Source organism: Salvia splendens, chromosome 18 (assembly GCF_004379255.2).
Source record: "Salvia splendens isolate huo1 chromosome 18, SspV2, whole genome shotgun sequence".
NCBI classification, from domain to species: Eukaryota; Viridiplantae; Streptophyta; class Magnoliopsida; order Lamiales; family Lamiaceae; genus Salvia; species Salvia splendens.
The window spans coordinates 1,024,480-1,037,694 of record NC_056049.1 but is presented as its reverse complement, the minus strand read 5'-3'; the positions used below and the strand labels follow the sequence as shown (position 1 = coordinate 1,037,694).

General features: G+C 42.0%; 2 protein-coding genes across 4 annotated transcripts; one reads left to right on the top strand and one right to left on the bottom strand.

Moving 5' to 3' along the window:
• Positions 1-4,047: 4,047 nt before the first annotated feature.
• LOC121776242 (ATG8-interacting protein 1-like) lies at positions 4,048-7,974 on the bottom strand. 3 transcript variants are annotated; one of them, XM_042173402.1, is made up of 4 exons: positions 7,708-7,973; positions 6,242-7,092; positions 5,597-5,727; positions 4,048-4,329 (listed from the first exon to the last, which is right to left on the bottom strand). In XM_042173402.1, the coding sequence occupies exons 2-3, from the start codon at positions 7,061-7,063 to the stop codon at positions 5,623-5,625; spliced, it is 927 nt and encodes a 308-aa protein (XP_042029336.1). In that variant the 5' UTR covers positions 7,064-7,092; positions 7,708-7,973; the 3' UTR covers positions 4,048-4,329; positions 5,597-5,622. The 3 variants fall into 3 exon arrangements, with proteins under 3 accessions (XP_042029336.1, XP_042029337.1, XP_042029334.1); XM_042173403.1 differs by lacking the exon at positions 4,048-4,329 and having other exon boundaries at positions 5,424-5,727; positions 6,242-7,096; positions 7,708-7,974; XM_042173400.1 differs by lacking the exon at positions 4,048-4,329 and having other exon boundaries at positions 5,424-5,727.
• Positions 7,975-9,457: 1,483 nt separating this feature from the next.
• On the top strand, positions 9,458-11,348 carry LOC121776508 (ABC transporter G family member 10-like). The gene has a single exon (XM_042173678.1). It carries the CDS (start codon positions 9,507-9,509, stop codon positions 11,265-11,267), a length of 1,761 nt encoding a protein of 586 aa, XP_042029612.1. The 5' UTR covers positions 9,458-9,506; the 3' UTR covers positions 11,268-11,348.
• Positions 11,349-13,215: the final 1,867 nt, after the last annotated feature.

Here is a 13,215-nt window from a genome sequence, read left to right as displayed (position 1 = left end):
TGCCTTGAGTCCGTCTTTTGAAACCCAACAACCCAGAAACTTTCCCGAATCTACCAAAAAGGTACACTTTTGGGGATTAAGTTTGAGGTTGGCTTTCTTGAGCACGTTGAGAGTGGACTTGAGGTTGTGCTCGTACTCCGAGGTGCTTTTGCTCTTGACGACTATATCGTCAACATATACTTCGACTTCCTTTCCAATCAGGTGCCGAAAAAGCTTGTCTACCATCCTTTGATAAGTGGCTCCGGCATTCTTTAAACCGAATGGCATCTTTTTATAAGCGAAAATGCCGAAATCAGTAATGAAGGCCGTTTTTGAAGCGTCAATCTCATCCATTAAAACCTGATGGTATCCTTTGTATAGATCAAGAAAACAAAAAATTTCAAAGCCTATCAGAGCTTCTACTTTTTTATCTATGTTCGGAAGGGGATAGCAATCTTTGGGACAGTGCTTATTTAGATCGGTGAAATCTATGCACATCCGCCATCCTCCTTCCTTTTTCTTGATCATGACAGGATTGGCCACCCACGAAGGATACTTCACTTCGAATAACACATCCGCCTTCAATAATTGACGGACTTCGTCATGGATGACTTGACTTCGTTCTGCCGCAAAGAGTCTTTGCTTCTGTTTTATCGGCCGGACCGAAGGATCAATATTTAAACGATGAGTGATTACCTCGGGGGGCACTCCGGTCATGTCCAACGGAGACCATGCAAAGACGTCTTTGTACTCCTTGAGGAGCTGGATGGTTTTTTCCCGAAGTAGAGGCGTTCCCGCGAAGCCGATCTTAACCGTTCTGGATGGATCGTCTTCGTACAGCTGAACTGTCATCGAGTTCGGCTCCGGTATGACTTCGGTCATCGCCTCTGACTCCGGCTGCTGTGATTGCTATGCTTGGTGGTGCCGATCTGACTGCTCGGCACTTCTAAGCGCAATTTGCAGGCATTCCTTTGCTCTTTTTTGGTCACCTCGGATGACCGCTATCCCTCCTTTAGTAGGGATCTTGATGGTGAGGTGATAGGTGGAGCAAACGGCCCGAACTGTGTTGAGCCAGTCTCTTCCCAGGATGACGTTGTACGGGGACCGAGCTTTTACCACGAAAAACTCAATCATCGTACTGGAGCTAGTAGGCGCTTTCCCCACCGTGACCGGAAGGCTGATAATACCTTCAGGGCGGGTGTCCTCCTGGGCGAAGCTCTTCAGGGGAAGCGGAGCCGGGCTGAGCCGAGCTGGGTCCACTTCTAGTTTGTCGAAGCACTCTTTAAAAAGAATGCTGACTGACGCTCCTGTATCCACAAACACCCTGTGGATCAGTTTGTTTGCCACTCCGGCTTGGATGACAATGGCGTCTTGGTGAGGAGAGATGGCCGGGACGGGATCAGCATCCGAGAACGTAATCACTTCGTCCTGCTTCAGCCTTTTATGCGTTGGCTCCTCTCGATTGGAGCCCCTGCGCTCTGACTTCAGGGACGACTTGGTCTTCCCGGCAGGGAGAGCGTCAATAGTCAGGATTACTCCATCATATTGCGGCTCGTCATCGTCTTCGGGATCCGGCTGCCTTTTCGGATCCTGAGGAGCGCAGTTCGCACCTCTCTGCTTCTTATTCTTCTTTGACTGCTTGCTTTGGTATTTTTTCAATGTCCCTGCCCTCACAAGAACATCGATACCTGCAGCCAAGTTTCTGCACTCCTCGGTATCGTGACCGTGGTCTTGATGGTAGGAGCAGTAGTTATCCTGGGGTCGGCGCGCGGCAGATTTCGTCATCCGCTTTGGCTTTTCGAACAGGTCGGAGTGTAGTTCGAAAATTTCCGCTCTCGGCTTGTTCAGCGGTACGAACTGAGCGGGCGGCTTCTCGGGATTGAGACGGGGTCCCAATCTGTCTTGCACCGGAGTCCTTTGAATCCTTTCAAAAGGAGTTCGGCGAGGATGTCCCTGATCGCCAAAAGGAGTTCGGCGAGGATGTCCCTGATCGCTATGATCGGGCTTCCTCCTGTCTCCTCGGGACGATGAGCTGTCTAACGACCGTTTGCGACGGTCTGCCTCATCGGCCCGGGAGTACTGGTCCGCAATGTCCCACATTTCCTGAGCTGTCTGCGGACCGCACTCAACGAGCTTCCTGTAGAGAGCTCCGGGCAGGATTCCATTTTGGAATGCCGAGATGACAAGCAGATCGTTGAGATCGTCTACTTGCAGGCATTCCTTGTGGAATCTTGTCATAAAGTCGCTGATTTTTTCGTCGCGACCTTGACGAATGGAAAGCAGCTGAGCCGAAGTGATTCGGGCTTCCGCTTTCTGAAAGAACCTCCTGTGGAAGGCATCCATTAGATCTCGGTAAGATCTGATGCTGCCCTGGGGGAGGCTATCGAACCACCTTCTCGCGTTCCCGATGAGCAGCTCGGGAAACAGCTTGCACATGTGGACCTCGTTGAGACCCTGGTTCGCCATGTTATACTGATAGCGCCCCAAGAAATCGTGAGGGTCCACGAGCCCGTCGTAAGTCATCGACGGAGTTCGGTAGTTCTGCGGTAGGGGAGTTCGGGTGATGTCGTCCGAGAACGGAGTCTTCAGTGCTCCGTACACGGCGAATCCGATATCTCGTCGGTATGGAGGAGATTGAGTTCTCCTGTGATTCCGGTACCGAGGAAGAGCAGGAATATGTCGGGGTTGAGGATTCTTCTTCCTGGAAGACACGGCACTACTGCGGTAGTGACTTTCATGTCTGGATGAGGAAGGAGAATCCTCCGCTTTCGTCTTCGGCTCTTGGCTCTTTTGCAGGAAGGCTAAGAACTCATCCTGCTTCTCAGCCAAGAACAGCTTGACAGCCTCATTCAAATCAGGCTGCTGGGAAGACTCAGTGGGACGATTTTTGGAGCGGCCTGTTCCTTCGCCATGAGAACTGGTGGTGGATTTATCCCTAGGCTGTTTTCCAGACCTATGGGATGGATTGGCTTCCTCCTGGTTCTCACGGGCAGGAATACGGGTACTCTGCGATCTGGTATGCATTTTTTGGGTGGAAAAAAATGGATCAAAAATTCGCTTTATCACAAATTTTGTTCTCTGCTTCCCACAGACGGCGCCAGTGATGGATCCGCGAATTTTTGATGTTAGCAAATGCTGGTAGAGAATGAAAATACAGACACAAAGAATTTACGTGGTTCGATTTACTGAAGTAAATCTACGTCCACGGGAAAAAGGGAGGGCAAGATTGTATTGCTTGATCTGTTTTCTACAGCTTACAAATACAAACTTGCTATTTGCTATATGGTGTTTTATCTCTAGAGAGCTTAACCCCCTCATATCAGATCTAAGTTCCATTTATATCTTGGACTAAGATCGTGGCTTGCATCACCACCCTAAGTCGTGGATGTCGTGTAGGTCATGGCCTAAGATCGTGGATGTAGCGTAGGTCATGGCCTACGATCGTGGCCTGAGTTGACACCACGTGGTAGTGGGTGTGTTGGACATCCTGTATGGGTCCACTAACTCCTTGTTCGGTCGAATACTGAGACCGAACTGCTTTGGTTGCCGATCTGAGAGTAGAGCTTGATGCCGACCTGAGAGCAGAGCTTGATTGGTTGGCTTTTACCGAGCTGTAGGCTGAGGCCGAACTCTTTGGTAATGCCGAACTCATACTCCTGCTTTGGTTGCCGATCTGAGAGTAGAGCTTGATGCCGACCTGAGAGCAGAGCTTGATAGGTTGGCTTTTACCGAGCTGTAGGCTGAGGCCGAACTCTTTGGTAATGCCGAACTCATACTCTTCCTTGGGCTTTGGGCTGATGGGCCGTCATTGCTGTTGGGCTTGTTTAGTACGCACCCCATCAAAGAGTATTATTTTTTACTAATATTAATTTAGTTATTAATTTTTCTTGTTTTATTAATATTTTTATACTATTAAATTCATGGCTTACATTGTCAAGATTTTTTTTTCGTGAACTATATATAAATCTAATAATGATATGTTTTGAGCTGGTGGAATAGCAATGTGGAAAGAAGCGCAAGTAGGTGCATCGAAATACCTAACATAATACTACTGTTTAGGTGTACGGATTTATATTAAAATATTTATGGTTTTGCAGACCCAATAATTATGTTTCAGAATCCACCATGTTTATGCACATGAGTGAGAGTTTGTGTGTGAACACACAATGTTTCTCAAGGAATGTGCAAATTTGTAGTATTATAAAAATATACGTGTACAACGTTACAGAGTCTTCGACATAGTACGTTCTACAACTATACTTGTACGTATACAATTGTGGACAGGCCTCGACCAATGGTATGTGGCATTAGTACACGCCATCTCTCCGCAACCGATTTCGATTTTAACATCTGTTATTAAATAAGAAAAGAGAAAAAAAATGAATAATACCCTTTATCTAAGATCAAGAATCCCATTTTTCCCGGCATGAATTGCAAAAGATGATGTAATGTGTGTCCTATTTTTATAATAAAAGTGAAATGACGGATTAACTAAAATGAGAAACGAAAATTCTATTTCGGGACAAACCAAAATTGTAAAAAAAACGTGGCTTTTAAAGGAGTATATGTGAATTGCTCCATAATACTTAGAAGCCTATAATGAAAAAGTAGATGTGTTACTCATGAATAATGAATATGAAGTGCTTCATAATCCTCAATAGTAATCTAAAATAAGATTTTTTAAATCGAGAGCTAAGGCAGGGCAAAACATTCCTTTGTTTGGGTTAAAACTTGAATCAAATTATCTATCGAGCTATAAACAACTCAACAAAAAAACAGAAACAAAATCTTCTGTATTTCGAATTTCTCAATTTATATTTCCACATATTGCAAAATAATAAATATCACAAATTGAGAACAAACATATTGGATAGGGAGTTTCATGAAATGGGCTACAAAATCACGTGAAGTTCACATGGAATTGGAAGAAAAAAATGGCCATTTTTATCGTTTCTTGCATTGTTTTGGATATATTTTGGGTGAGGAGTTTGTGGGATCCTTTTGAAAAAGCCTCAACTAATCATAATAAAAAGCCCCTTTTATTTTCTCACATGAACATGATTCCAAAATATATTATTTGTTCCTACAATCATAATCTTAGGCCCCCAATCTATTTTATTCAATTCACGTGCATGTGACAGTCAAATAAAGATGCCACTATTATGGTATATACGTTGCACAATTAGTTCATGAGCTAGACAAGGATGGTTGTTCCTCCAATGTTTTTACAAATACCACATCTTTATTTTAGGAATAATAATTATTAAAATCACGTAGTTTGATCAAATTCTAAAATACTTCAAATGATGAACTTCAACCTCATTTGGCACAAACTAGCATCCCATCTCACATACTTAGAGTAGTTGTATAACATATAGATGCATAATATGAAGCCCAGCAGAAGCAGAGACAACAGCCATATAAATAAATCAGAGCGCAGAAGGTAGGAAAATAAGCAATTTGACAACTTACTTTAGCACCACAGTTTCAAATATCAAGAAAAACCTCATCATGATGGAAGCATGACGAAGAAAATATTAACAAGCTTAGTCGAGACTCGAGAGATATACAGTCAAATTTGATAGAACTTGCCTATGACATGTGGTAGAACTCTTACCCCTAAAGAAACTTTTCGTCATCATCTTAGCGATCTGATGAGGCGCTCCCTCTAATCAGTGAACCCCGTCTGTGGCCACCAATTACCACGTCTTTAAAGCGGGATATGGGAGCAAGCAACCTGCTCATCTTCTGCACATGAACCACATACAAAACCAAGTCATTTAACACAGGGTGCATAGGTAGATCTTCAGCCTCATATATTGCTTTCATGGGGAAAAAATATCAGATTTTGAAAGATAGTCCAACTTGTATGTTTATTTTCTTTTCACTTACCCAACCACAATAATTTTCTATGATTCATCAGTTTTTTCCATTATCAATAGTTTTACACTTTCATACTTTTGATAGAACAATGGCCAGGGATAGAATGCCTCAGCAAAGACACACTTGCTCCTAATTTGTCTCGTTTCATTCAACATTCTACTTTCCTTCTTTAATCATCATGCTATAAATTCCACAGGAATAACAAGGCATCCCTAGATTAATGTTCTACTAAAAATCTTAAGGAGTAACAATCATCTACATAAATCAGAAACCACCAGTCTAGCACAAAAGTACGTATAAGGATGACAATTCACTGCCTAATTCCAACAATAAACACAAAACAGTCACTAAATGAGTGTATATAGTTAAGCGGGAATACCTCATCATTAATACCAAACTGTAACCTTTGGTGCAAAATCTGCCACCTCTCGTGCTGCCACTGGTGGCTGATAATTACAAGTCCCATAACAGCTGCTGCAAGGAAAATAGACCAGACTGTATTTGCTTCTTTCGCATGAGCATACACAGATAAGGCCCGTCTTTTCCACCAAGCTTCACAAGGAAGGTCAGCATCATCATATTTGCCCCCCTCCTTAGCCTTCTGGAAATTTGGCAAGTCAGCAGGATCCACATAACCATCAAGAGGTTCAATTGAATCATCAGTTCCTGCACCGTCCCCACTATTATTGGATATGCCGATGGTCGTTTCACTATTAAACAAACTAAACTCCGAAGGGGTGTAAATACTTTGCGCTTTGTCAAAGGCCATATCTTTTCCCAGATCCGCTCCACCGAGAGATAGTGTGCTACCTTTTATATCAAGTACCTGAATTCCAGGAAACTCCTCAGTCATGAGTTCTTCAATAGTTGCACTGTCTTCATCCTTCGGATCTGATTTAACTCTATCCTCTATACCCAACTGAGAAACATCATCTTCTCCACCCTTTTCACTGTCCACTTCGCTAAATTCAGGTTCAATTGGCAAATTCTCGTGCTGGTTTGGAGGAAAAACAAAGTGCCCAGACATAAACATGGCATTTGACGTTTCACCCTCATGCTTATCTAACTTCGTCACACTATCTTCACTTGAGTCAACTGGTTCGGGTCCAGGAGCAGCAGCATATGCTGACGCAGTAAGTGATACAACTTCCCACTCATTTCCTCTTGAGCCAATTTCCTTCGCTTCTTCATTATCGGCCATTTACAGGACTGCCAACCCACCAATAGCTCCTATCCGCAGAATGAAAAAGGCAAAAAGTATTAGTCCAATAATTGCCTTAACCGTAGAATACATAACTATACAACAGCATTTTGATCAGGAAATTATCCATTTACGCGAATCCGACAACAAACAGTACAGTATCGCTCACGCGGATCGCTACCTCCTAGATTATTCATATTTCAAGATGGTGGACAAGTTAGCATAGTTATACATAAGATTGTTCATTTCTCAGCAAGTCTGTGATGCGATCCTTATCGATTTTGCTTCGATACTTTGATGTTAGCTAGCTGAATCTTAAAAATCAATCAATTAACGCAACCAACGAGTATTTCCACTACTATTTCCCCCAAAATCCAATCTCAACATAGCCTACAGCAAATCTTCTATCATAAGCACAAACGTAATCACATACAATCAAGCAAAAAAGAGAATCATAAAGTGAAAAACCAGCTAAAATCAACCAAACAGCTAAAACCAGCAATCCAAGATCCATAATTAAGGATTGAATCCGACCAAAACAGAACAAAATTCGGATCAGGTCAAACCATCAAATTATCAATCAAGCGGATCCACGATCACCACAAAAAAGATAATCAACCGATGAATTGGAGGAGAATACTTACAGAAAAAGGAGTGGAGATAACGATCGAGCGGAACAAACAGAGGTTGAGGGAGAATAGTGATTGGAGATTTATCGAGAAGTATTATAATACGACATAAAAGAATATTGTAGATAACTATGGAGGGGGTTAGAATCTACGAGGTACCGGCGTAGCCGGTGATGGAGGAGCTGGGAGTTACCGGCTGTGGGGGTGAAACGGCGTCGCTTCGATGCGTAGCAGTTGAAAGCCGCCACCGGTTACTGCGGTTGCGTGCGCGGGGATGGAATGGAAGTGCATTGGATAAAGTCACTTTGTAATTTGTAATGGGGAAAATAAGAGATTTTTTTTAAGTTAATACTCTAATGAAGAAAAATAAAGAACAAAATGGGAAAAAGTTATGAAGAAGAGGAGGAAAAATCAAGCCGGTAAAAATATAAAAGGATTAATTGCATATAAATTTATGAAGTTTAATTAAATTCTTGTTTATTTATATTAAAAAAAGAATTTAAATAAAAAATTACGAAATATAATGAATTCTCAATCCTCCTCTAGCTTCTAAGAATTGGATAAAGTTGAATCGAAAACAATGAAGACAGATAAGAGGGGGAAAAAATCAGTCTCATAACTCAAATTTAGAAACAAATTTCATTCATTTCAACCATCTTCTAAAAAATAAAGACTTTGGAGAATTTAGTTATGAAATTGGTAAAATAGATGAAAAAAGGAAAAAAAAATTTAAGTTAAATAAGGTTTGTTAATAATGAGAATTACATAATTAGAATCAAACACAGTTTCTTGCATTCAACCTCAAGAGTACTAGGGAATATAAATTCAGTGGTACAAATCAAATGATGTATCTAGCTAATTATAATTATAGAAATATTTTATTTCTATGTTTTCTTTTCTTTTTTACAATTATAATTGACTAGATATATTAATTCGCCATATACTTGAATCACTAAATTTTTACATGTTTATTTTAAAGAATGGGGAAATGAGAAAACCGCCAATAATGAAGGTATGTATAATGTACTAAGGAGAAGGAAGAGCACAATGGACACATGCACATAATGTGGAAATGCAAGAATTGAGCACAAAGCACAACTGAGGCTTGTCTATATTTTGATAAGTCTATTAAAATTAGTCTTTATTTATTTTATAGTACCCCGCCTTTTTTTTTATCTATTTCGCTTTTATTTTACCAAATTTTAAGTAAAAACTCATGATATCCATTATCCAAACAATTTTTTATAGACCGACATAGTTTACCTATATGTTCTCATTATTTTATTAAGATTATGATTCAATAAGTTGGTTGGTGATGGTTATATCACTTAGGATTCAATCTACCAAATTTGATGCCTCACTTTTCTATTGTTTAATCTATAATATTGGTATATAATTATATTAAAAAACTATTAAACTAATAGAATGACGTGGTGGCACATAATGTAACACATCAATAAAACATATAGGAGATCGATCCCCAAAAATAAAAAAAAATATAAAGAAACAAAAAGTTTAAACATAGTAGAGACGTTAGATTTTTATAGGGTAGAAAATAAATGAAACCACCAACACCAACCTTGCATGGTCAATATACAGTTTACCTGCACATAACTTCAATCACCCCCAAATCTTGTCCCATCTCACAAGAAACACTCTCAAGTCAAGCCAATGCAACTTCTCCACACTCTTCTCTCTCTCTCTCTAACCAAATATATCCATGGTTTGGTGCATGTTAGCTCAACACCTTCCTATTCTCTCACACCCTAAATATCCCTTCTCCCTTTCCTTCCCTCCTTTCCACTATTCAATCCATGGATTTGCCAGTCACTTCGCCGGTTTCTTCCTACACCATTCAAACCAACAACTTATCCTTCGCCCTCACCCCGGCGACGAAGATGATAATCGAGAACGTGAGCCTCGAGGCCCGGCCCGGCGAGATCACCGCGATCGCCGGCCCCAGCGGAGCCGGCAAGACCACCCTGCTTCAGATTCTCGCCGGAGAAATCCCATCGGGAAAAATCTCTGGCGAGATTCTGGTTAATGGAAACCCGGCCGAACCTGCAAGGTTTGGCCGGGTTTCAGGATACGTCACACAAGACGACGCCTTGTTCCCTCTCCTTACGGTAGAGGAAACCCTAACCTACAGCGCGCGGCTCAGGCTTCCGCCTGAACAGCGCGACGCTAGGCGGAGAGCGAAGCTGCTTATGAAGGACCTCGGGTTGGACCACATCTCGGGGTCCAGAGTGGGGTCCATCTCCGGAGGGGAGAGGCGCCGCCTCTCCATCGGTGTGGAGCTGATCCACGACCCGGTGGCGCTCCTCATCGACGAGCCGACTTCCGGCTTGGACTCCGCCTCGGCGCTTCACATCGTCTCCTTGTTGAGATCAATGGCGGTTACTAAACACAAGACGGTTGTACTCACCATCCACCAGCCCGGATTCCGGATTCTCGAGCTCATCGACCGGCTCCTCCTCCTCTCCGGCGGCCGCGCGCTCCACAACGGCTCCCTGGAGTCGCTCGAGGAGCGTCTTGTTAGCTCCGGCCACCGCATCCCCCCTCATATAAATGTGCTTGAGTTTGCCATTGAGGTGGCCAGCAGCAACAACATCGATTCGCGGATCGATGTTGCTGCTGCTCACCACCTCGATAGTCGAGATTGCAGTAATTGCAGGAAAAAAGATTCGGTCAACGCTAAGACCACCACCTCATCATATGCGAACTCGCATGTTAAGGAGGTGGCGATTCTAGGAGAGAGATTCGCGCGGAATATATTCCGCACGAAGGAGCTCTTCACTGCGAGGGCCTTGCAGGCCCTCGCCGTGGGGTCCATCCTCGGCACGGTCTATATGGACGTCCACAACGGCGGGGACCGCGAAAAATCCGAGGCGGTGATGCAGACGCGCCTCGGGTTCTTCGCTTTCACACTTAGCTTCCTCCTCTCCTCGACGACGGAGGGCCTTCCGATCTTCCTTCAGGAGAGGAGGATCTTCACCCGGGAGGTCGCACGAGGCGCGTACAGGGTGTCCTCGTACGCCCTGGCGAACGCGCTCGTGCTCCTCCCGTTCCTGGGGGCGGTCGCGCTGCTGTACAGCGCGCCCGCCTACTGGCTGGTGGGCCTCCGCCGCGACCCGGGCGGGTTCCTCTACTTCGCCCTGGTGGCGTGGGCGGTGGTGATGATGTCGAGCTCGCTCACGGCGTGCTGCGCCGCGCTCGTGCCCGACTTCATCATGGGGGCGTCCCTGATCGCGGGGATCATGGGCGCCTTCTTCCTCTTCTCCGGGTACTTCATCGCGGAGGAGAGGATACCGGAGTACTGGGTGTTCATGCACTACATGAGCATGTTCAAGTACCCATTTGAGTGCTTGGTGATCAATGAGTATGGAGGGAGGGAGTGTGTGGAGAGAGTGGTGGGAGAGTGTGTGTTTTCTGGGGATGAGTATTTGAGGAAGCAAGGCTTGAAGGAGTCACATAAATGGAGCAATTTGGGGGTGATGTTTGGGTTTGTTGTGGGATATAGACTGCTTTGTTTCTTCATCTTGTGGTGCAGAAGTTTGAAGACCAGAAGATTGTAGTTTTAATCAAATTGAATAAGTATATAATTTTCTTGATTTTTTAGTATGGTGGTGGTGGTGTTATATATAAAGTGAAATTTATTTTGTTGGTGTTATTTATATATATTTGTATTATGTTCTCATAGCCTAATAATGATCATATTTTAATTTATATATGGTCCATGCCAATTCATATATGGTCTTATTAGTTCATATATAGAACTCAATTTCTTACCAAACCTTATCATAGTACTATTCAATTCTATAGATCGACGGCATATGTTGTTGATTTATAAACTCAATTACTTAAAAGTTAAGAATAGCTTTGTTGGAGACGATGAGTAGGTGATGAGCAGGTGCATCATCAACTTGAGGATTAGTGGAGGATTTTGAATTAACATTGTGTTCTTCATGGCTAAAAGGAAGCCACAATTGCATTACGTGTAAGGCGGTGGAGTGTGGTCATTATATGATATCTTCCTAATTAAACTAATTAGGACACTGTAGCATGGATGTGTTAGCTATACTATCAACTTTATTTACCTATAAATAGGAGTCCTTGCTGTTCATTGTAATCAATCAATTAAGAAAGAAAAGAGAAGCGAGTGATAAGAGAGAAAGAGCCGTAGCTCTAAGTTAGGAAAATTGTGAGAGTTTTTGTAGTGCTGAAGCACTTTTATGTATTTTGTAATCCCTTTTGTGAGAAGCCTATTAATACTTATTCTCCATATTTTATTCTTGTTGAGTGCTCCTATATTTTGTACGTTAAACATCCAACATATGTGAGTGTGAGAAGAATATTTTTGCTATCAATAAATTAAATAAATACTTAATCCTAAAGCCACGGAAGAGTTACGAAGGAACGATGGATGTTGAAGAAAGACAGACCATTACACTCACTGGCGGATCCAGGTGGGGTCGGGCGGGGTCGGCCGACCCCACCACCTGCCACGGAGTGCACCGGAAAGCTACTTTCTTCAGCCTCCGACCCTACGGTGTTCACGTCTCCGCCCCCACCTCACGTCCTCACGCTGTGTGAGATGATGAGGAGACTGATAAGAGAGAAAGGAAGGAAGTGAGGCAGCCGGATAGGTAGACTGTTGTCGAGAACGAAGGAGTTGGAGGGGAAGAGTCCTTCCGCGGTTTTTGTTTTCGAAGAGAAAGAGGAATGGTATTGGCGATGTCATTATTGTTTTCTCATCCCTATATTCACTCGTGAAATAGAATAAACCGGCATCAATAAATTTAACTAAGTTTAAAAGATTAAATATCTTAAATATGTTATCTAATTGTAAAATGGGCTTTGAAATATTTTCTTTATTTGAATTAATTCTTAGAAGTCCATTAAAAATATTTTCTCATCTTATCAATTAATGTTAAATAGTAGTAGTAGAAATATTTTTTTTACAGTATATCAAAATCAATTTATCTAAATTAACCACCTACTTATATAAAGTAAATATTTCTTAATTTCTTCTACTCTTAGTTTTATAATTTAAATTTTCAACCTTATTATTCATATTCAATTTTTTAAATCTTTAAAAATTTGGTATGTTACAGAAAAATTATGCTATGTGTATGTCATTTTTTTTGTCAAAATACGTAATATAACATAATTGTTCTCTCTTACTTTATTATTTATTTGCATCTTTGTTTTATCTAAGATCATATTTTATTCTTTCTTCAGTTAGCTCCATAAACGTCTTTTTCTTAAATTTTGTATCCAAAAGAAGAGTCTCGCTTATAACGGGACGAAGAAAGTGGAGTATGTTGTTTTAAGAATATCGATACTCGCATGAATTATTTATATTAAAAAATATATTTATAAAAATAATTAATTTAAACAATTATTTTAAATAAATATTTACTATCTTGTTCGACCCCACGATAATTTGTTCCTGGATCCGCCATTGATTACACTAGTTCTAGTTCGAGCCTATTGAGGAAATACAAAAAGGAGATGGGGTTC